This window comes from Zonotrichia albicollis, chromosome 5, assembly GCF_047830755.1.
Source record: "Zonotrichia albicollis isolate bZonAlb1 chromosome 5, bZonAlb1.hap1, whole genome shotgun sequence".
NCBI classification, from domain to species: domain Eukaryota; kingdom Metazoa; phylum Chordata; class Aves; order Passeriformes; family Passerellidae; genus Zonotrichia; species Zonotrichia albicollis.
The window spans coordinates 42,868,793-42,889,330 of NC_133823.1; the positions used below are offsets into that span (position 1 = coordinate 42,868,793).

The 20,538-nt window shown below is 41.6% G+C and overlaps 1 protein-coding gene across 1 annotated transcript in view; it reads right to left on the bottom strand.

Moving 5' to 3' along the window:
- Positions 1 to 2,482: 2,482 nt before the first annotated feature.
- Positions 2,483 to 20,538, bottom strand: part of PDGFRA (platelet derived growth factor receptor alpha) — a 43,674-nt gene continuing 25,618 nt past the window's right edge. The window contains exons 11-23 of the mRNA XM_074541497.1: positions 19,593 to 19,687; positions 19,351 to 19,483; positions 15,223 to 15,327; positions 14,446 to 14,556; positions 13,554 to 13,707; positions 12,391 to 12,557; positions 11,126 to 11,241; positions 10,458 to 10,580; positions 9,763 to 9,874; positions 8,082 to 8,181; positions 7,855 to 7,960; positions 6,918 to 7,153; positions 2,483 to 5,861 (exon numbers count right to left, since the gene is read on the bottom strand). Coding sequence (XP_074397598.1) covers positions 5,714 to 5,861; positions 6,918 to 7,153; positions 7,855 to 7,960; positions 8,082 to 8,181; positions 9,763 to 9,874; positions 10,458 to 10,580; positions 11,126 to 11,241; positions 12,391 to 12,557; positions 13,554 to 13,707; positions 14,446 to 14,556; positions 15,223 to 15,327; positions 19,351 to 19,483; positions 19,593 to 19,687 — 1,706 coding nt within the window. The 3' untranslated portion in view covers positions 2,483 to 5,713. The remainder of the gene's footprint in view (positions 5,862 to 6,917; positions 7,154 to 7,854; positions 7,961 to 8,081; positions 8,182 to 9,762; positions 9,875 to 10,457; positions 10,581 to 11,125; positions 11,242 to 12,390; positions 12,558 to 13,553; positions 13,708 to 14,445; positions 14,557 to 15,222; positions 15,328 to 19,350; positions 19,484 to 19,592; positions 19,688 to 20,538) is intronic.

Sequence of the window (20,538 nt, forward strand, 5' to 3'; positions counted from 1 at the left end):
ACCAGCACAGCACTAAAGCAACAAAAGAATGAATGCAGAGAGAAAGACATCATCTCAGGTGATATTGGGATAACCAAGGTATCACTTCTTGCCTCATTTTAAATCATATTTTATTTTAAATCCCTCCCTCTCTCTCCACAAGAGGTACAGTTTTTGAGGCAAAGGCAGATAGTCCTTTCAGCACTATCAGGGATAGCAAGGCAGTTGCCAGTCTCATCCTGTAAAAAAACACAGTTATCACAACAGGTTCAAAGTTCTTCCAAACAAAAAGTGGAGCTGATGGACACTGTGTGTTCCTCCTATTGCTTTGAGAGCTCCAGCTGTTCTGCCTCTGCAATGGCAATACATCTGTGTTGCTGTGCAAGCAAAAACAGAGAAAGGATGAGGAAAAGAACAATTTCACATATTTTTGTCTGTTGCTTCCATCTTGTGGCCAACATGGAAAAGAAAAAATTGGGGGTTTATTTCAGGTAAGTTATTATTAACAAATGAATGGAAACACTGGAATTTTTAGAGGTGGTTCTAATCCTTAGCTCCAGTTGTTTGGATGGGAATGAATTGGGGTTGGAAGCTAGGTTTTCCCTTTGAAAAGCATTGAACACCAATGCCAGCAGAGGAAGGAGCTGGTGCCTCCTCTGCCACACACTCTTTATTGGTCTCACATGAGCTGCTGTGCCAAGGGTGCAGGACGGAGATGGGGTCAGGAGGACAAACCCATGGGTGCTACGCCTCACCCTGCTGAAGGCAGCAGTGATGGGACTCCAGCAGAGCATGGACTCTGCTTCAGCTGCTGCCTTTGTGAGCTAGCCCAGACCCATGAGGTGGATTCTCTCTTCTTTGTTTTTGAGCCTACAAAGTCTTTTGTTTCCACTTCATTTTTCCTGGGGGTTATGCCAGCACACACCTCCCATACCACACAGCCTCTAACAGTGGGAATAACTTGATGGGACACAGCAATCTTGCTGAGACAGTTGCAGAGGCACCATGCCTCAGGTTTCCAGAGCCATGGGGAGCATCTCAAGGGGGCTGGATAACTTCTTCCTGGCTTGTGAACCTGCTACTTTTTCCACTCATAGCAGCACAACTTAGCCAAAAATCTTTTTACCTGCATAACCTGAAGTAATTCTCTTCCCATCCTCCTGGCCAGAAGCCTGCCCTTCTCAGCTCCTGGCACAGTGCTGCTCTCTCTCAGCTCCTGTTTCCTGGGCAGACTGCCTCTGCCTTGTGCCATTGCATGCCCTCAGCACATTTCCATCCAAATACTTGCTGAGGCCTTGAGACAGGGAGCAAGATGATGCGTGGAACTCATGTTGGACCCCCAGCCTGGTGGAGCAAGGAGCTAGAATTTTGCCCAAAATGGGTCTGCTTCAGCAAGAAGGTGAGAAACTCACTCTCCATGCTCCCCAGCATGGACAGATATGCTCACAGGCACACACAGCCATGCCTCGTGCTTGGGAGGAGGCTCTGTAGCCAGGCTCTGGCATAGAGAGGGATTTTGGTACCCCACACAGCAGAATTGATGAGTCCATCCGTCCTTGTGTCTCACACAGCTGCTGAGCTGCCAGAAGAGCAGGTGCACAGCCCAGCAGGATGTGAGGGCACAAGCACTTCCAGGGCTCTTTCCTGTGCCCCTGGGGTGGCAGGAAGTGCTGTGTGTCTGTGCCCGCTTCAGGATAAAGGCTCCTTTCAGCGAGGACACACAAAGGAGACACAACCTACTGTCACTCGTATCCAAGGCCAGGGCCCAGGATGCTGCACCCCATTTGAGTGAGGAGGGGGATTTGTTAGATGGAGAGTTCATCTCCCAGCAAGTTCCCAGCAAGAACAGGAACCACCCCAAGGACAGAAGGTTGCTAACCTACCCATTCACAGGGCATTCCCACAGCCAGCCTAGCCCGGCTCCCACTGGAAAACCAAGAGAGCCTTTCAGGCAGGAAGGGCAGCAGCCAAGTTTAACTCTGATTTCAGGTTGAAATCTTGCAAATCTTCTCAAATTCACATTCAGTTACATATGCTGTGTAAAATTGATTCTGTGGGAGCACAGAACCATACTAAAACTTTAGTGTGATTCACAATGGTGGTGAGTTCAGCACAAGTTGAAAAAACCCTGTAGCCAGGGCCTTTCCTGAGTGTGTGCAGAGCAGCAGGCCCCAACCCCAGCACACATGGTGCCAAGGCCAAGGGTCTCATCTTGGGCAGGGAGCCCAGTGCCCACCCACTCACCCACTCACCCACCCAGTGCTGGGACACCATACCTGCTGTGTTTTGGGAGATAACATGACTGCCCACAGATGTCACTCGGTATCCTGCTCACTTGCTGCCAGCACTCCCTCACTGTGCCCTTGGAAGGGCTCGGAGATAGGGTTGTCTTTACTGATTGATGGCTTCACAGACAGTTCAAAGACCTCTTGAGGGAAAAAATCCCTGAGCAAGACTGATTCTTTATAACCATCTTTCAATAAGTGAGTATAGACCCCTCACATATCCTTAAATTATATATCATTTATTGAAATATAAAGATCTTCATTTACAAGGTTTTTTCAAAGACAAAATATCAACAGGGGCATTTTTGAAATACATTTTGTGCCTACCATCATTCAGGCCAGTTTGCCCTTCTTCAAACATTTCACAACAGCCATCATTTTGGAAACACTTCCTTTTTTGTTATTCTAAAATATAACTTTTGGACATTCAAAGTGCAACAGTTAACGTGCCTGTGGAATATATCACAGTAAAAAAATATAAACAAAGGCAGTGATATAGCTGTCATAAATGTTTTGGCAGTATTCTAGAAGTCTATATAAAAATACTTATATACATATTGATGTATAACATCATCATATCTCACATCCTTCATCATGTAATAGGACCATTTTGTACAAGTCGCAGACCACGCTGTAAGGAATTGGTTGGCCATTCCAAATCAAAAGCTGCATTTTGTAGGATAACACTGATTGTCGTTATACAATTACTGTAGCAAAAGGTTTGGGAATACCTCTTCCAGTGGCTTCTCAAAAAGTAAGCCATAAAAAAAAAAAAGTCTGTAATACTGATAATATTGTGAAACTAAACAATTCATTCTCATCCTTTCACACTTCTCCCTCTCTAATAAATCCTCTCTCTTCCTCTTCTTCTCATTCCAGTTTCCAGGCCAGCTTGTCTGATTCCAAGCCTGCAGTGAGCTGGGTTTGGCTAGACCCCTGCCAGGGATGCAATTGATCTGTACAATACTCATGACAAGATGGGGAATTAACATTATCATGTACCAGAAAGTGAGCCAGCTCTGGTTCATTGGCTGAGTCTAGCCTGAGATGCACTGTGAGATGCAGAATGAGGCTGGTGAGGGGAAGGCAAAGCTGCATGAAAATGTCCTTAGATTCCAGTAACTGACATAATAAAACATGCTGGGGCTGATTTTCAAACCCTGAAGAACACCAGGCCATGTGCAAAAACGCAGGTGAATCTTGCCTAATTTGAATGTGTAGTTGTAAAGACCACGCATGCAAATTAAGGCACATGTCATCTCGAGTGGCCATTCAGGTATCTGGGATATCCATAGACAATTTGCATTTCCTCAATTCATGGTTCATAACTGGAGGGAGATTTCACACCATCTCATCTGTCCTGGCTGTACCAAGAGTCTATGTTTCACAGTTGTCCCCATACAGAGCTCAGTGTTTGGCAAAAGCATGGTCCCAGGAAGACACTTGTTCTTGATCTGTCAAATGCAAGAAGTAGAGGATGCACCATCAATCACCATTCCTCCTGATTGTCAGCTTTCATCGGGGTTGAAATGTGGGGGGCTTGCTTCAGGTCCTGTTTCCACATTTGCTGTGATCTTGTGCATGGCCTCAGCCAGGTGACAGCTTGAAACTCAGACCCAGAATGATTTGTGCAGTGTCCCACACTGTAACACTGCCAAAATTGCATTTGCTTTTGTTTGATCTGTAGCTGTCCACAAGTGAAGTCAAGGGGACTTACGAAGCTTTTTGTAGGGCTATTTGAAGGTAAACTGTGGTTTAACATGGGAGCATGTTCTGTCAGTCACTCTTTCACACTTCCTAGGAAAATACTTCAACACAGGGATGAGTTTGCACCACATTTGCATTGGTTGGATCGTAGCAGAGGTTGGGCATATCCTGCGAGGTGCTCATTGCACTGAATTAAGGCAAAGTTTGAAAGCTGAGTACCAGAAAGGATTGAGCCCTTGGCAGTGATATAATATTTTTCACATGTAAGTCTTTCAAAGCGTCATATCTCAATAACACATTGTACAGTGATAGCAGTAATCATAATACTTTGTTCATATAAGTGGTGTCAAAAATCAACAATTGCAGGCTGAGAGCAGATTCATTTTCATGCACTTTTTTCCAAAAAACACTCCTCAAAGCATTTACCTTTTGTAGTTACAGTCTGCAAAGATGGTCGAGATTTTTGCTCCTGTTTAAATTTGAAAACTAAGACAAGAATATTTTCTGCATATTTATTTTTGCTTATTTGAAGTTGCATTTCAGGCTAGGAGAAATATCTTTGTTTCTTGAACAGTTTAAATATCAAATCAATTCTTCACAGCTAACCTCAGGATAAGATTTCTTTTGAGTACCATGAAACACTAATAATGAGGTATTGCTGGTGGTTTATCATAATCTTCCATTCTCCAGCATCTTAGAAATCTGGTATAATTTTTTTTAATTGAAATTTTTAGGACCCCACTTAATCAGAGGAAAACTAATTGCTTCTAGTACATCTGATTAGAAAAGCTACTCAGCTCATGAAAGAAAAAAATCTTAAATTTTTTCTCCATGTTAAAGTAGTTTTAGCTAACCAAAACAATTACTATTCGGTGTAGATAAAAAAAAAAATTCATAAAATTTTTGGGGCTGGAAATTTCTCCCCTGAACTTAAAAAAGTGTTTTGATATTGTGCTTTTACTGAAGGACAATGGATTGTAAAATATACATTTAGTGTTACTGAAAACAGTAGTAGTATTATTTTGAAAACAGCTACCTTCTATAGTTAATAAAGACTTACTAGGTTTCTAACACCTATTATAGACTGAATTTTAATTATCATTATTATTATTATTATTATCATTATTATTCCCCTTTACTTGCATTAATGGTGGAAAGTAACATGTTTTATAGTACTGGTCAGTCCCTTGTGGTTTTAGACCTTTTAGGTCCAAAAGTGGTTTTCACATGTTCTTCAATTCACATGATAGTTCAACAGCAGCTGACATTGAGATTGAGGGAGGAAGTACACAGAATTCATGAATGACCTCTTCTAAAATCCATGGCATTTGTTCAATGTGCACCTCAAAAGATCCTTGAGTAGTCAGTTATTTACATAATTACAATGGTGAAGTATTGCTGCAGTGGAAAATTGATCCATCAAAGTCATATGAATGCCCTTGAAACACAAAACCAGTCTGTTTGTGGCCTTTCTCTTCATCCTCCTACCAGCTGGAATGGCAAACAACACTGAGATGCTACTGAAGTACTGCAAGAAGCAACACTAAAATATCCATCTTCAACATGTCTCTTTCATTTATACTCAGGCTGAGTCCTCTGCCCATTCCTAGGCGTTCCTTTCTACAAATCCACCTCCTCTTCACATCCTTGACGTTGCAATAAAGTGGTTTTCTGTGTGGAGCAGAAGTCTGTGGAGAGCTGGGGAAGGTTCCCTGTGTGCAGAGCTGGCGGGCGGCTGTGCCTTACAGGAAGCTGTCCTCCACCAGGTCTGAGGAGTCGATGCCAATGTCGTCCATCATGTCAATGTCCTCAATGGTCTCGTCCTCTCTCTTGATGAAGGTGGAGCTACTGGAACCAGTTTCAATGGCACTTTCTTCAGATGTCTGTGAACTGGAAGAGACAGATATCTCAGAGATAAGGTACGTGGTGACTCTGGCTGGGTAAACACCCCAGTCTCTGGCAGAACTGAACACTACCTCCCCAGATGCTTTCTGACCCACAGTGCAATCTTAGGTGACTATGACCACCAGTTTCTTAGGACATGACATACCTTGTATATCAAAAGTAGTGAACCACCTTGAAATTCAAAGGAGCATGCTGGCACTCTCAGCCAGATACTTGTTGGAGAAGTAGTTTTATGACACTACTGTGACAATAGGTCACTTAGTCCAATCTAGGGAGGTCAGGTGAAAACAAGATAGCAATAACAGCAAGATAAGGATAACAGACAGAGATAATATGTCTTAATTTTGATAGTACTTTTAGGGACTTCTTTCTTCCCTCATTGAATAAAGCACAAAAATATAAAAAATAAAAAGAAGAAGAAAATGAAAAAAGGCATTTCTAGGTTGCTGAATCTGTACACTGTGAATTAAGGGCTGAATTAAACTTCCATCATTCACAATTAGGGTCAGGCAGTGCTGTGTTGTAGTGGCATTGGTCATGCAAATTGTCAAGAAAGAGGTAAAAAGTTCTGGGCACCCTGCTTTCATAGAAAACTAGGAGATATATAGACATAGAACATGGAAGATATTATCAAAAACTTCTCCTAGATTTAGAATTTGTCTCACACAAACAAATCAATCCTTTGAGGTCTCATATGAAGCTCCAGGGAGGCAAAATGTGTTCCAAAATGTGCCCACAGATCCACAAAACAGCTCCTATGACTTGACCAAGTTATTAAAGGAGTCCTAAAAACACACGTAAGACCCCTACTAGCAGACACCTTACCCTGAACACCACAAAACAGGCAAAGTTAACTTTTTCCCATTGGAAACACTGTGGGCAGTCATACTACCATATTTATATGCAACTTCCCCGGTAAGTAGTTTGAACAGAGCTAAGGAAACCATTTGCAGAGTACTGTGCTGGAAAGGGGAAATGGACATTGTCGAACATGACCCCAAGTGGTGACTATGGGCTAAGGGATCTGTAAACTGCACCTACCTGTGTCTGTTCCTTTTGCCAAGCTCATCTTCAGAAACAGGGTCAATGTCAGGCAGGGGAATGATGTATCCACTGTCAGCACTCAGCCTCTGCTCGTCAAATCCACTCTCCCTGTCCTTTAGCTTGTCTTCATTCTTGTAAGTTACACCAATGTAAGCATTGTCAGAGTCCCCTCTCATGCGTGTGACAGCTGGGTGATCACTTTTCAGGAAGTCCAGATGAATCTTCTCATAGCTCTGAAAATATTAATTTCAACCCTTCATTAGATGCTATTCACTAAGGCTGCCTTTCTTCAGATGGGCAGCTGTGATTCATTAGCCTAGCAAATATTCTGCCCTATGAGCCAGCAGTACTGGATAGAGAAGTCCAGAATGTTCAATTGCTTTGAAGGGAGAAGTGATATGTAAGTTTCAGATGATGCAGGAGCAAAGCTTTGTGGCAGCACAAAGCAGACATGTAGATGTGAAAGAAGGGTAAGGAAAAGGGAGTTAAGGTAGGTCAGAAAAATGAAACACTGAATGATGGGGAAGGCACAACTTGTTCAGAGCTATCAGAAATGTGAGGGGAAAACTTGCTGGTGTCAGGATCTGAAGAAGAGACAGGGAGATTACACTCATGGGCCAAGAAGTCCCTTTTATACAATTATTTCACAGCCTACAAAATCCCATGAAAATATACAGAACTAGTTCTCCAGTAGAAAAATTGAGTTGTTAGGATTTAATTAGACATAAAGGGTTCTGTTTCCCAGTTAATACTGCAGAACTGCTTCTCTCAGCCAGTTTGACTGAGGAAACCAAACATGCAATGTTCCCATGCTAATCACATAATTCACATAGCTTAGAATGTGCCAGTTCAGTGCTCATGGCTCTCATGGCTGGAACAATGCTTGTAATTCCCTCTGAAGCAGTATACAGAAAACACAGAGAAAATTACAAACCTTTTTGTACTCTCCAGGCAGCAAGCTCTCCACAATTTCACTCAAATGGTAGAAAGAAGGTCTTTTCTCTGGTTCACTGTTCCAGCACTTCACCATAATCTCATACCTGCAGATAAGAAGAAAACCAATTTAACCAGCTGGTAGAGGAACATAACTGATCAAACAGAAACTGAAGCCAGAATTCTCTGGAGACTGGGCAGGTGTGGAAAAGCCAAATGCACACATACACTTCATTGGTGGCATGATCAGGTTTGGCCATTCGGTATCCACTCTTGATCTTATTGTAGAAAGTAGAATCAACCATCATGCCAGGATAAGGTGTGCCACCTGCAGAAAGAAGAGAAGCAAAAGTACTACTCTATACTTAAATTTCCATGCAGAGTTCCCAAATACTATCTTCTTGTTAATGTCAGCACTACAATTTAACATGACATCAGAATGATTCTTTCCTAGCCAGTGTTTCACATCAGAGCTGTTGTCTTGGTGACAATAGCTACGTTAAGCCCTAATGTGAAACACTGGCTAGGAAAGTTTGAAGTAGATGCTAGTTAGAAAAAAATACCTTTGCAGTGTTTATAGAATGTACTGGGGACAGAGATTGGATAATACCTGGATCAGGTAATCAGCCTGCTCTGGCATGGGTTGTCAAAAAGTTTGGGCTTGACCCAAGCTACCACAGTTAACTGATAATTTGGGGCTGCAGCACAGAGACATCATTGCCCTCATGCTCAGTTGTTGCTGATGTGTAAGAGTAATTCAAGCTGAAGTCAACATGGTATCAAGTGTTTTTAACAAACACTGCTGAGGATATGTTTTGCTTTCCAGAAAGGAACAATTTTCTCAGATGGAGGAGGCATACTATAATATTACTTCAGAAACCTCTGCCCTTTCAAAAGCAGGGTTTTCACCTAAAAATGAGCTTCAGAACCTTCTTTACAGCTAGAGCAGTGAAGTTTAGTGCTTCAGTTCCTGAGCTGTCCAATGTGTCCCAGGGATATCAGGGAATGGCTATTTACAGGAGCTTGTGATGCCCAGAGATTACAGAAATCAATACCATAAATAGTGGTGCAACTGTTGTTTTCTGAGAAGCAGTTATGTGACAACTTGTTCTAGCAAATAACATTAGGCTTGGGGCTGCCGTGGGGCAGCAGTAGACACCACAGAGGCATGAGTAATTCTGCTGGCAGTAAATCTGGGCAATGCAGGCTCGCTGCAGCGGGCCATCCACCCGTCCAGGAGGCTAATTAATTAACTAATGAGGCTGAGGAGAGAGCCAGGCTGCTCCCAGCTGGGAGCTGCACATTGTCTGGAACTGCTATATATTGTCATAACCACTTTACGCTGCCATAAACCAACTGTGTGAGCAGTGTTGACCTGGAAATAAGAAATCAGTGTCCCAGAAGATTGACATTTATTTTCATTCTGTAATGGGACTAAGACAGGCTCTTTTGAAACGTGTATAGAGACTGTTCCAAAGCAGCTGCTGAGCTGGCTGCAGCCCCAGGCACCCCATTGCAAGGGAGAAACATGTTCCTTCTCATATTAGACAGAAAATCAATCCTGTTGTGGCACACCAATACTTTTCCACAAAAGATTTTCACACAGTTCTTTTAGTTTTACAGAAAAAAAAATGTATGTCTCAAAAACAAACAAAGAAAACCAAAAAAGCAAAACCCTCAAACAAAGGAACAAAAAAAAATCCATACCAAAACTAAAGAGAACTTGGGGAGAGTATGGACATTTCACTTCACACCTAACACTGGAATCTGAAATCCCATACAGAAGAACATCTAACAGTGGATTTCATGCATATATATTTTATATGCAGAATTTGAAATACTTCATGTAGAACAGTTTGAATTGAAAAAACTTGATCACTACACATAGGAAAATATTCACAGTACATACCAAGAGAAAATATTTCCCACAGCAGAATGCCATAAGACCAGACATCACTTAATGTTGTGTACAGGTTGTCAAAAATACTTTCAGGTGCCATCCATTTTACTGGGAGGAAAGTCTGTAATAAAAAGAAAGAAAGCCCAAACACACAGATTAGTCATTAAATAAATTATTACTATTGCAATTCTTGTTTGATAGCCAGGAATAACATCTCTCTATCAGAAAAGTTATGTTAACCTTGCTAGTGTTTATTTTAAATAAAATTTAATACAGAGGTACCAGGATTATAAGCAATGCTACTTGTTGCTCCCCACAAAAACTAGTTAAACCATAGCTGTATTCATTTCATTACTGGCAAATGACCAGGTAGTAAATGATTGAAGGTATGATGCAAAATCTGGCACTGATGAACAAGGTCTGATATGTCATTGTTGACAGTTCCTTAATAATTCATCTAGTCACAAAACTTGCCAGTTAAAAATGTCAGACTGAAGTGAAGTACTGAATGTGTACTTTTTCACTTTAAAACAGAGTTAGAAAAGTTACAGGAATTCATGATCTGAAGATAAATTATTCTGAGGCACATTCATCCCAGTGGTCAATTACTATATCTAACACAAAATGGCAAAAACATGAAATAGCATTTAAAACTGACAATTTTCATTTCAGTTAAAGCAGAGCTCCCGAGATTAAGTACATACACTGCCCTTGGAGACATAGTTGGAATCATGCATGATGTCTCTAGCCAGCCCAAAGTCACAGATCTTCACAATTTTTCCTTGAGCCAGGAGGACATTACGAGCAGCCAAGTCACGGTGCACACACTGCGTGGAGAAAAATGGAGTTGTTCAAGGACATGCTTTTTCCATGAGGGCCACTGCCTTACAAAAGGGTTGGCTTTCTAGGTGCAGTCCTAACAAGGCCTTCTACTGAACAAGCACCTGCTGACAGTGGCAGGGAGGCACCAGGCCTCAGGACCAGCAAGATCTCACACAGATGCATTTTAGGGGGGAGGAGGCAAAAGTGAGATCACCCTTTCCCATCATGTACTAATGATATGCCTGTGCTTCTCACCATGCTGATTTGTGACTGCATGGACCCTTCACCCAGACCCTGCTTTAACCCTCCACCATCTCTGGTACCCTGACTCCAGCAATGTCACAGGATGAAGCAGGGGAAGACAAGTGACTGCTGCTTTGATTTTTTCCCACCATGGTGATCTCCATTTCCAGGTAAGTGAGAAAGCTCTCTATATCTCCAAAAATAATACTATATTGTGTCACATGCTCAAAATCTAAATTTAAAACCATAACTGCAGAAGACATTTTTACACCTTATTCCATTTTTGCGTACTTTTTTATTTACTTACATTTTTAGAAGCCAAGAATTCCATTCCCCGTGCAACCTGGTAGGTGAAGCTCAGCAAATCCAATAGGCTGAGGCCCTCTGAACTGTCATCTGAAAGAAGGTTTTTGACTTCTGATTCTATCAAAAAAGAAAAAAGACGTGGTTTTGCTGTGGAGTGTGAAAGTAGAATCCATCTTCCCCTACCTGTCATGATTCCGAGCTGGTAATTTTAGCAGAGTACCATGACCAAAACAGCCTTTTCATAGTAACTATTGTTACTGTCTGCATCAGTCACTGACACATACTGTATTTTTAAAAACAGCCAGTATTAAAAAGCAGGTTGGAATTTTTTCCTGTCTGTAATTTTTTTCCCCTGTGAACAGCAGGAAAAAGTAAAGCGAGAAAGAATTGTTGCTGGACATTACTGGGCTGTCACACAGGTTGTTTACTCATTGTGTGGTACAAAAATATTTATTTAGAGGTGATGTCTTCATTATGGTTTGTGCATGCATGTACATTCTTATCCATTTACTTTTGCTGAGCACAGTTGTTTCCCAGGAAGTATTCGCTGGGACTAATCCAATACCAGCAAAAAGGGTCAGGAATTCATGGCAACAGTTCTTATTTATTTTATGAAAAATGCCGGAAAAAATCCAGTCAAAATTCAGTGATTCATTTTCCCTGACTGTCCTAGAGCATGAGTGCATAAGTCTGCCATGTAAATCTGGGGCTGGATGTGGCTCCATTTCTGAGGCCTGGAGGCAGAGGTGGCGGAGTCTGTTTTTAAACAAAAGCATATTTGGGTTCTGAGAACAGGGACGGGGAATAGGATGCATTCATTATTTTCATTACATAATCCAGGAAAACATTTGGGAGTGTTCTGCATTTGCTAAGTGTCAGTTAATGTGAAATGTAAGTGGAAACAGTACAATAAAAACTACCATTAGCATTGGTCGTTGCTAATGCTCAAAGTCCTTCAAACTACAGGACTGATAAAATCTCTGCCTCCAAAGAGTGCCTACAGCTCCACTGCTGAGCACAAGTGCCCAGTGCTTCAGCACAGAAACAGACACACAGTGGGACCCCTTCTGCCCCAGCAACACGCACTCCTACCCCCAGAGCAGGATGGAAGAACACAACCACAAGGTTTTAGCTTACAGCTTATGCTCACACTCTTGCTGAACAGAGCTAAACAGTTTGTGTGCATTTAGAGGACAAAAATCAGATACCTGTTTACACAAGAGTGATTTATACCAATGATATATGCAGAAGGGACAGTTACATTACCTGACATGGATTTCTTCTTATAGGAAGCAGGCCGATCATACACAGATCTCTGAATATCAGAGTATTTAGAGCCCTCCTTCCTTTCCAGCATTGGCACATACTGAGTGGTATCAGCTTGTTTCATGTCCATGTATTCTCCAGTGTTTTCAAACGATAGTATCACATAACTGAAATTGGAAAAAAACACAAGTGTATCAGGTAGTGACTTCCCTGTCAGAGCATGTGCATATCTAACCATTCATTTAATGTGTACCATTGTATTGAGGTGAAATTCAACAGCTGTCTTCTTGTTAGGAAATATACATATATAAAGATCATTACCAGATATCATATGTATTACATAACCATCACTTATTAATACATGTTACTGTGTATTACTGTAGTCAAACACAAGCTTTGGCTTTTGCCAGCACTCAGGTATGTAACCATGCCTTATTTCCCAAAATCCCACTGAACTCAAGTATCATTACCTAGGGCTTTTAGCTCAAGGTATTCCAAATGATTGGTGTAATTTATTCACACAATTTGCATTAAATCCAGTCCTGCCAAACAAACCCATGCCCAGATGAATGGCACTGGCTTTACTCAGCTACCAAGGCAGTTGATCTACTTCTCTGAGTGATTTTTTGAATTAATCTCTGTCCTCCTTTTAAATCCTGGCTTATTTTATGGTATTATATTATTGCTGAATATATGATGACAAGCTTCCTCAACCATCATCTGGAAAAAGTTCTGGGATGAACATTAGCAATTAGGACACTTTTGATACTGGCTATAATTGGTAGATAAAGGAGAGAACTTGAGTTTGGAGAACAAGCCCTACCAGGTTGCTTGAAGGGAAGGAGTTTTAGACACTGGAAATTCCCCAAGCATGGAAACAAGGAGACAGGTAGGTGCACTGGGGTATCTATGGAGAAACCATAGGGGTCCTCAGACTGCAGGAATGTCTACATGCAGGAAACACAGATCTAGGACATGTCAGGGAGATTGAATAAAAACTGTTGAAACCTTCCCAGACCTATGAAATGTGACAAATAAAAGTCTAACGAGAAAAATTGAGGAGGAGTTTAAACCAATGAATGAGAGTAATGCAATAAGGGTTTATAATGGCTTAAGTCCTTAAGTTACAGGTCACTGATTTCTTTTTTTCATTTTTTTCCCACCTTCTTGTGCTTTCATCAGCGGGGTTCATCCCAAAGATATCCAAGTCTTTTTTGGGCTTTTCGGGGTGTCGGTTCAGGAAATTGTCCCTATTCTTATGCAGGTAGTTCACCAGATCGCCATAAAAACAGTATTCAGTAATGATGTAAATAGGACCTGTTAAAGCAAAATTATGCATTGATGAGTGGGGGTTTTGAAAAACAGAAACAAATACAAAAAGCCTCCAAAAGTATTAGAAAATAGAGTTGTAAGTTAATGCATTTCTATCTACTAAGTTGTGACTGCAAGTATTACCAAATATCAAGAGGTTTTCTGAAAACCTATATTTGGTTATATTTATTGGTAAGTCCTCTACTTGAAACCTGTGTTGATGCCTGAAAATAGAAAACAAACTTTTCCAAATAACTTAAGAATGATAATATAAAAACCTTCAGATATGCAGTATGGCAAAAAAAAAAAAAAAAAAAAAAAGCTCAGAATTAAATTTGTACAGTTTTATAAAATAGGGCAATTAGAATATCTAGCCAATATTGTCCAATTTGAGGAGCAGTTGGTTAGGTGACCTCCACCCTGTGTTCTGCCCCACTGGAGCTCTGCCCCCAGTCTCCTACCCTATCTTTCTTGTGTCTATGATTACATGGTGCAAAATAAAAGGTCCTCAGTAAATTAACAGGCAAGACTAGATAAAATTAAGGAATGCATCAATGAACATTTGTTCATTGTGGGAAGAAAGCTGGAAAAGTACTAGAAGTTATACCTAGGCATTTAACAGTCTACAAAGCTACAAATACATGAAGATTAGATGAAAAGCTGAAAATCTTTAGGCATCAATGTGCTTTTTAGATACTGAATGATGATCCCACAGCAAACCTTTATTTTGTCAGCCAAACTCACCTGATTTTGTACAAGCTCCAAGCAGATTCACAATATTCAGGTGGGGGCCAAGATGTGTCATTATCTTCAATTCAGACATGAGTGCCTGTTTTTCACTGGATCTAGCAGTAGCTGTAGAGAAAAAACACATTAGCCACCTGGTGGGAGCAGTCACCTTTTTCATATTTACAAAAAATTCTCCTTGCTTGCCTCATTGAAGCAGTGCTGCCACCACGTCCCTTACTTGATACATGTTTTTCTTAAGACTTGGAGAGGAACCCGAAATGATTAATGAGGGACTCTCTTGATGCAGCTCAGTAGCTGGCTGAGTCTGTCTGTCCCTCTCCAGAGGCCAGTGGATTGCCACATGGCACAGAAGCACTCTACAAGCTGCTCATTCAACACAAGCAAGCTCTCCATGGCTCCTAGAGAATCACTGCATCAGATTCTCAGTTCTCATGAAGCAGGAAATCTTCAGTGAATTTATACAAGACCTGCCTATTTCCCCTTGTTGTACAGCCCTCATTTGTTCGCAAGCACTCATAGTTACTTTATCTTTCTCAGTATTTGTTGAGTTATTGTAGCTGTTCAGCTAAACCTAAACTTTGGATGCTTTCAAAAGCCTGGGTACCTTCAGGCTTGAAATGCCATCAAGCAATCTAACATATAATTTGAAAATCCCACCATTTCACCATTCATTTTCAACTTCAGATACAAAGAATTATAACAAGCAATGTTTGAATAACCCTGTGGGAACCTGCCCTGCCTGGCTTGGAAAATGGAACCATGACAACTTACGTTTCAGCATTTTCACAGCTACTTTCATCACCGGTTGGGAGCGACTCAATCCATATGCAGTCCCTTCAACCACTTTTCCAAATGCACCCGAACCAAGGATCCGACCTGAACACAAGGGAGAGCATTATTCATTTCAGAAAGTAACAGCAATTCAGCTCCTTTCCTATCTCCATTCCTCTACAAGTTGATTCTTGTGTGGAAAGGGCACATTCCCTTAGCCAGACCACCAGTATTATTGCTACTATTGTTGTTTTTAAACAGAAAAAGAAGATATGAAGTGCTATCATTAAATACAATTCTTAATAAGATGCCAGCAAACATCAAGAGCACACCTGTAAGCTCAGCTCATTCAAATTCATCCCTTCCTGTGCTCTGCCATCTTCACTTTATCCTCTCACAACATGGATTGTCCTAGGCTTAAGCTGACCTCTTTGCCTCAGTCAACACCTGATTAAAATACAGGTGTGTTCCTGACTTACAGATCTTAATTGGGTCCCTCAGCTGTAGTTTTGCTCTTTTATATAATGCTGGATACATCCAGCAGTAAAATGGACTAAAGCACATGAACAGCCCATTCAGACAGGCAGCATCATTTCAGATCTGCAAGAAGCTGAAATACATGTTGATCACATATGAGGGGAAATTTCTCTGAAGTCTAATGTACAAGTGTGTTTCATCTGCTGGAATAAATTGTATTGCAAATTTCCAAGTGCTGTAATGAAACAGTTAATGTTTATAGACCCTTTACTCTTGCCACAAATCAATTTAGACAAAAATTTGGGATTAATATATCCTGTCTTCTAATATGGATACAGTCTCCTGAATAATTTTGTACAGATTGAGATTTTAGAGAAATATGAACTGCATGAACATACTCCAAAATGCTGTATTTCATAGCTCCTGCATTGAAAACCAAGTTCATCAAGGGAACACTTAGTGAACGAACTGGTGTATGAGGTCCAGATGCCACAATATAATCACATACCTGACAAGCTGTCACTTTGGTTTTATGTTAGTTTTTAACTTGAAGCACAGAAAGAATGAGTAGTAACTTTTACTATGGAGATACACAGCATTTTGTCTTTGACGTTCGTTTGCAGTTTGAACTTGTCACCTTTTACACTTCTGAAGGTGTTATTTGGCATGCAATGCCATATGTTTCTGTTATCCTCCAGCTACTGCCCCCACTTTTATTGTGCACATGCTTTCAAAAGAAAATTTCCAGCCAAACAATATCTACATTATTAAAAAGCACAAGAAATGGTTAAAGAATGCTTAGCTGAGTTAACACTGGTGAACCTCTCCAAGATTATGACAGCATAGTTTGTCATGCATACAGAAGCTATGTGATTTCTTTTCAAGATTCCTGTGCTCCAAAGGTTATCCTTCCCAATCAGGATGTGAGAAAGCTTCACACTAAATTTTAGACTAATTCAAACAACCTGAGTTTGAAATTTGGCCCCTAAAACTTTTCAGGCTGAAGGTCTGGGAGCCATATGGCAGGATGCAGCCCTTCAGAATGTGATGGAATCTGCTGATGCTCCTTGATCTTCTTGTCTTCACAAGCCAATTCCTCCCCAAAACCATATTGTCAGCTGAGCACGAGGCACACATCTCCCTCTCCATCACCTCTGCTGGGCTGGGGTGCATGTGGAGGCAGTGAGAGCACTTCCGGAATGGCAGGGAGCCACCACTGCTATTTCCCCTTTCCAACCCTCTCTGCAGATGTAGCCCAAGCCCCACGTCTTTTGCATTTGAAATTGGGAGCCAGGTGGGAGCTAACTGCCCAAGAACTGGAAGCATCTCTAATGCCATCATATTCTTGGTGAGTGCTTCACTGAGGCTCAAAATTACAGTGAGAGTTTACTCTTCAGCATAAAGGCACAGCTGTGATCTGCTCACTGGAGGAGCAGCGCTGCTTCACCACCACAGAGGGACTGTGCAGACACAGCAGCAGCTCAACATTCCTCAGACTAGTGGAGGAACAGCAGCTAATTCAGCCTCTGTACCCATCCACAGAGCTTATCTGCTGTGCCTGCCAGAGAGGTACTGCTTTTCTGCTCAGAGAATACAAGGGTGGGGTGTGTGAATCTGTTCCAGATGCAGCCATCTCAGCTGGATGCTTCTTTTTCTAAAATTGGCCTGGGATAATCAACCCACCCCAAATGAAACCATAAGTCTCTTGGGCTATATTAAAAGCCAAACAAGTGTCAAGCTTTATAATCTACACCCAGTTTCTAGACTCATTAAATTAGATATCACATCTCTGACTGTTGTGTGACCTGAATCTTAACTTGCCTTTTTCAAATAGGCATGGGTCAGATTCTGTGTCAGACCAGCATTTCATTTAATTAAGGTCACCAGGACAAATAAGTGGCTTGCTGGGAAGTGATGAGAGCAATTCTGCTGTCTCTGTCCAGCCACCCTGGTATCCTGAGCAGCAACACTCTGACCCCATGCCTCAAGAGGAGCTGCTCTCAGCTCTGTCAGCCAGATGAGGAGGTCCTGGTCCTGCTGGGACCTCACCAGTTCTCAGCAGAGCCAGGAGAAGGCCATGGTGTTCAAACAGCTCATGGAATTACTGCATTGTTCCTTCTGGTACACATCTCCTGGACTTGCACTGGTTCAGGAGCCCTTTAAAGAGCAGTTCACTGCATACACTGTGGATCAGAGATTGCAAAGGAAAATTTGCAGTGTAACCCAAATTTATCAATTGAAGTTCCATCTAGCCAATGCTCAGAGTTGGCCTTTAACACACCACGCACTCCAGGCACTACTGGCGAGAAAAAACAAATAAATGCCAGCTGGCTTACACAGCTAGGATGGAAAATACTCATCTTGGCAGAGCCAAAATGGGTTTGTGACCTGCTTCAGAGCCTCCCTGAACTAAAGGTGTAATTGCTTTGCTGTCATCTCCCACTTAGATAAGAGAAAATCCATACAAATCAGAACTGTCATCCCTAGAAACAAAAGAGGGTCCCCCCTCACCAGCAAGCATTTAATACCTCAAAAGTGCCAGCAGATGAGTGTGCCAAGAAGAGCACTTCTGCAACCCAGATTGACAGGAGGATATGGAGCACTGGGTTTGAAAGTTACTGACTATTCTGAATACACTTGTAAACAAGAAGGCTTTGAAGCAGGCTGTGCTCATGACTCAGAGGGAGACAAAGTCACAGTGGTGGTCTTTAACAACTCAGATCTGACAAATCCTATTTAGGCATATAATTAAAGTCTGGGTTGTAATAAAATAATTCCATAAAACATTCACCCTCCTCTAGTCTTCAATTAGCAACATGAATTTAATTAAAGGATATTGTTCCTGAACTGGAAATTTTTCTCTTGCTTCTTTCAAGAATTAACTCTTTCTCTGTGACGGTGAAGAAACACACCAGGGGAGTATGTTTCTTGAACTATATCAAACAAAAGACACATTTCAACTTCTCCTGTGTTTTGCAATGCAATTTGGTTCACACATATCTCCAAGAGAGGGAAGCCTTGTATGTTTAAAGCACTATCTTGATAAAGCATTAAAATTTTCTATAGTCATTACACTTTCCATTGATATAAAAGAGAGGTTGGGCCAGCCCTGAGGAAATAATTACGACTGAAATGTGCGTGAATTCCAATGAGGAATAGCAAGAAAGCAGAAGGGGAAGGAAGAAGAAAATATGTGGTTACTCAGCACTGATACGTGCATGACATGAATTAATAATTTAAAAAATATTTTTAATAAAACTACATAACTTGTTGCAGATTTTCTTGGTCTCTGCACATAAGTATATAAATGTCTTTCAAAAAATAATTATGTCCTTCTTATGGATGCCTTAGCAGAAATGAGGGTTGAAAAGGATGTTTAACACTGAGAGACTCCCCTAAGCCACGTAGGGGTGGATGCTGCACACAGGAAGAGAACAGGAACGCAGGCACAGGAGATACTAACAGAAGGACCTCAGGGCTGATGCCACTGTAGAAGTGGATCAGGAAGGAGAACTGATGACAACAGGCGGACAGAGACTCTGAACTTGGTGGCCATAATTTCCATTGCAAATCCTGCAGACACCTCAGAATGGTCACAGAATGTCTTTCTCCCCAAAGAAGGGTAGGGCCAGCCCCTCACAGAAAACTTACCAAGCACTAACCCATCTCGAGGAAACTCCCATCTGGAGTCATAAGGCAGTTGCATTGGGTCCACATAAATGTACTCGTGGCCATCAGGGCTGATGGACTCAATGACTCTCCATCTGATCTCATACCTGGGCTTCTGCAGAGCACATTGAATGCAAAACCAAGCATTAGTCCTGGACCTGGCTTTAGAGCAGATCAAAACCCAGCAGGGCTCATCACCCAAATTGAAATACTTCTCTACATACCTGTTTCCATATGATGACCAGGACAATCAGTGAAATTATCACAATCACCAACAGCACTAAGACAGCAGCAGCCACAGTTAGCTCTGATCTCAAGGCTGTGGAGTAAAAAGATAGACCACATTTTCTTTATGAGCCATGAGGGACATCACACACATAAGACACCCACCTCCCCTCTCATTGCAGTTCCTGTGTCCTGCAGAAGCGGCAGGAGCAGTTCCTGAGGCTGGTGACTATAAAGTCTTTAAAAGCCCAGAGCTGCTCTGCCATTGTGTTCCAAAACCAAATGCAGATTTTCTAGAAGAATGTCCCATTGCCAGTACTAATAAAGTGATAAAGTGAATTATGGAACCACATCATAAGCAAAAAGCAGATGCACCATAAAGACCTGTAAAAGGCATCATCTTCAGAAATACTGGGGTAAAAAAATCCACTTTAATTTATTATCTACAACAATTCATATTTTTATCCATTAGGACTGAACTGGGAGGAGTTAGAGCAGGGCCAAACTGGCTGCTGTAATTGCACAGAAGTGTTTTGCGGAGAAAAGAAGAAACCTCACAACTTGTAAAAGTTGTAAAGCCCGATATGCTTTTATTACGACTCGCCCCGGACACAAGCCTCCCCAAAAGGGCATGCGTACCCCTGAAAATTTCAGACCTCCTTTTATCCCCCTTCCAAATGCATCTGCATACAGTTTCACAATCAGTTCATGCATATTCATCCCGCATGACACTTAGCACCAGTTCTTCTTTATCAAAGGAATTTCTAGGTCGGGGCAAATTGACCTTGTGGTCTTTTCTGTTTTTCTTTCTCTGTCTCCTTGCTGTCTCAGCATGCGAGTTTTTCCTTCAGCTTTGGCCTCACAGACCTTTCACCATTGTTAGACACTTCACCTAATTCAGGATGGATCTCTACTCTGTCTCATTCCCCCCTTTCCTAGGAAATA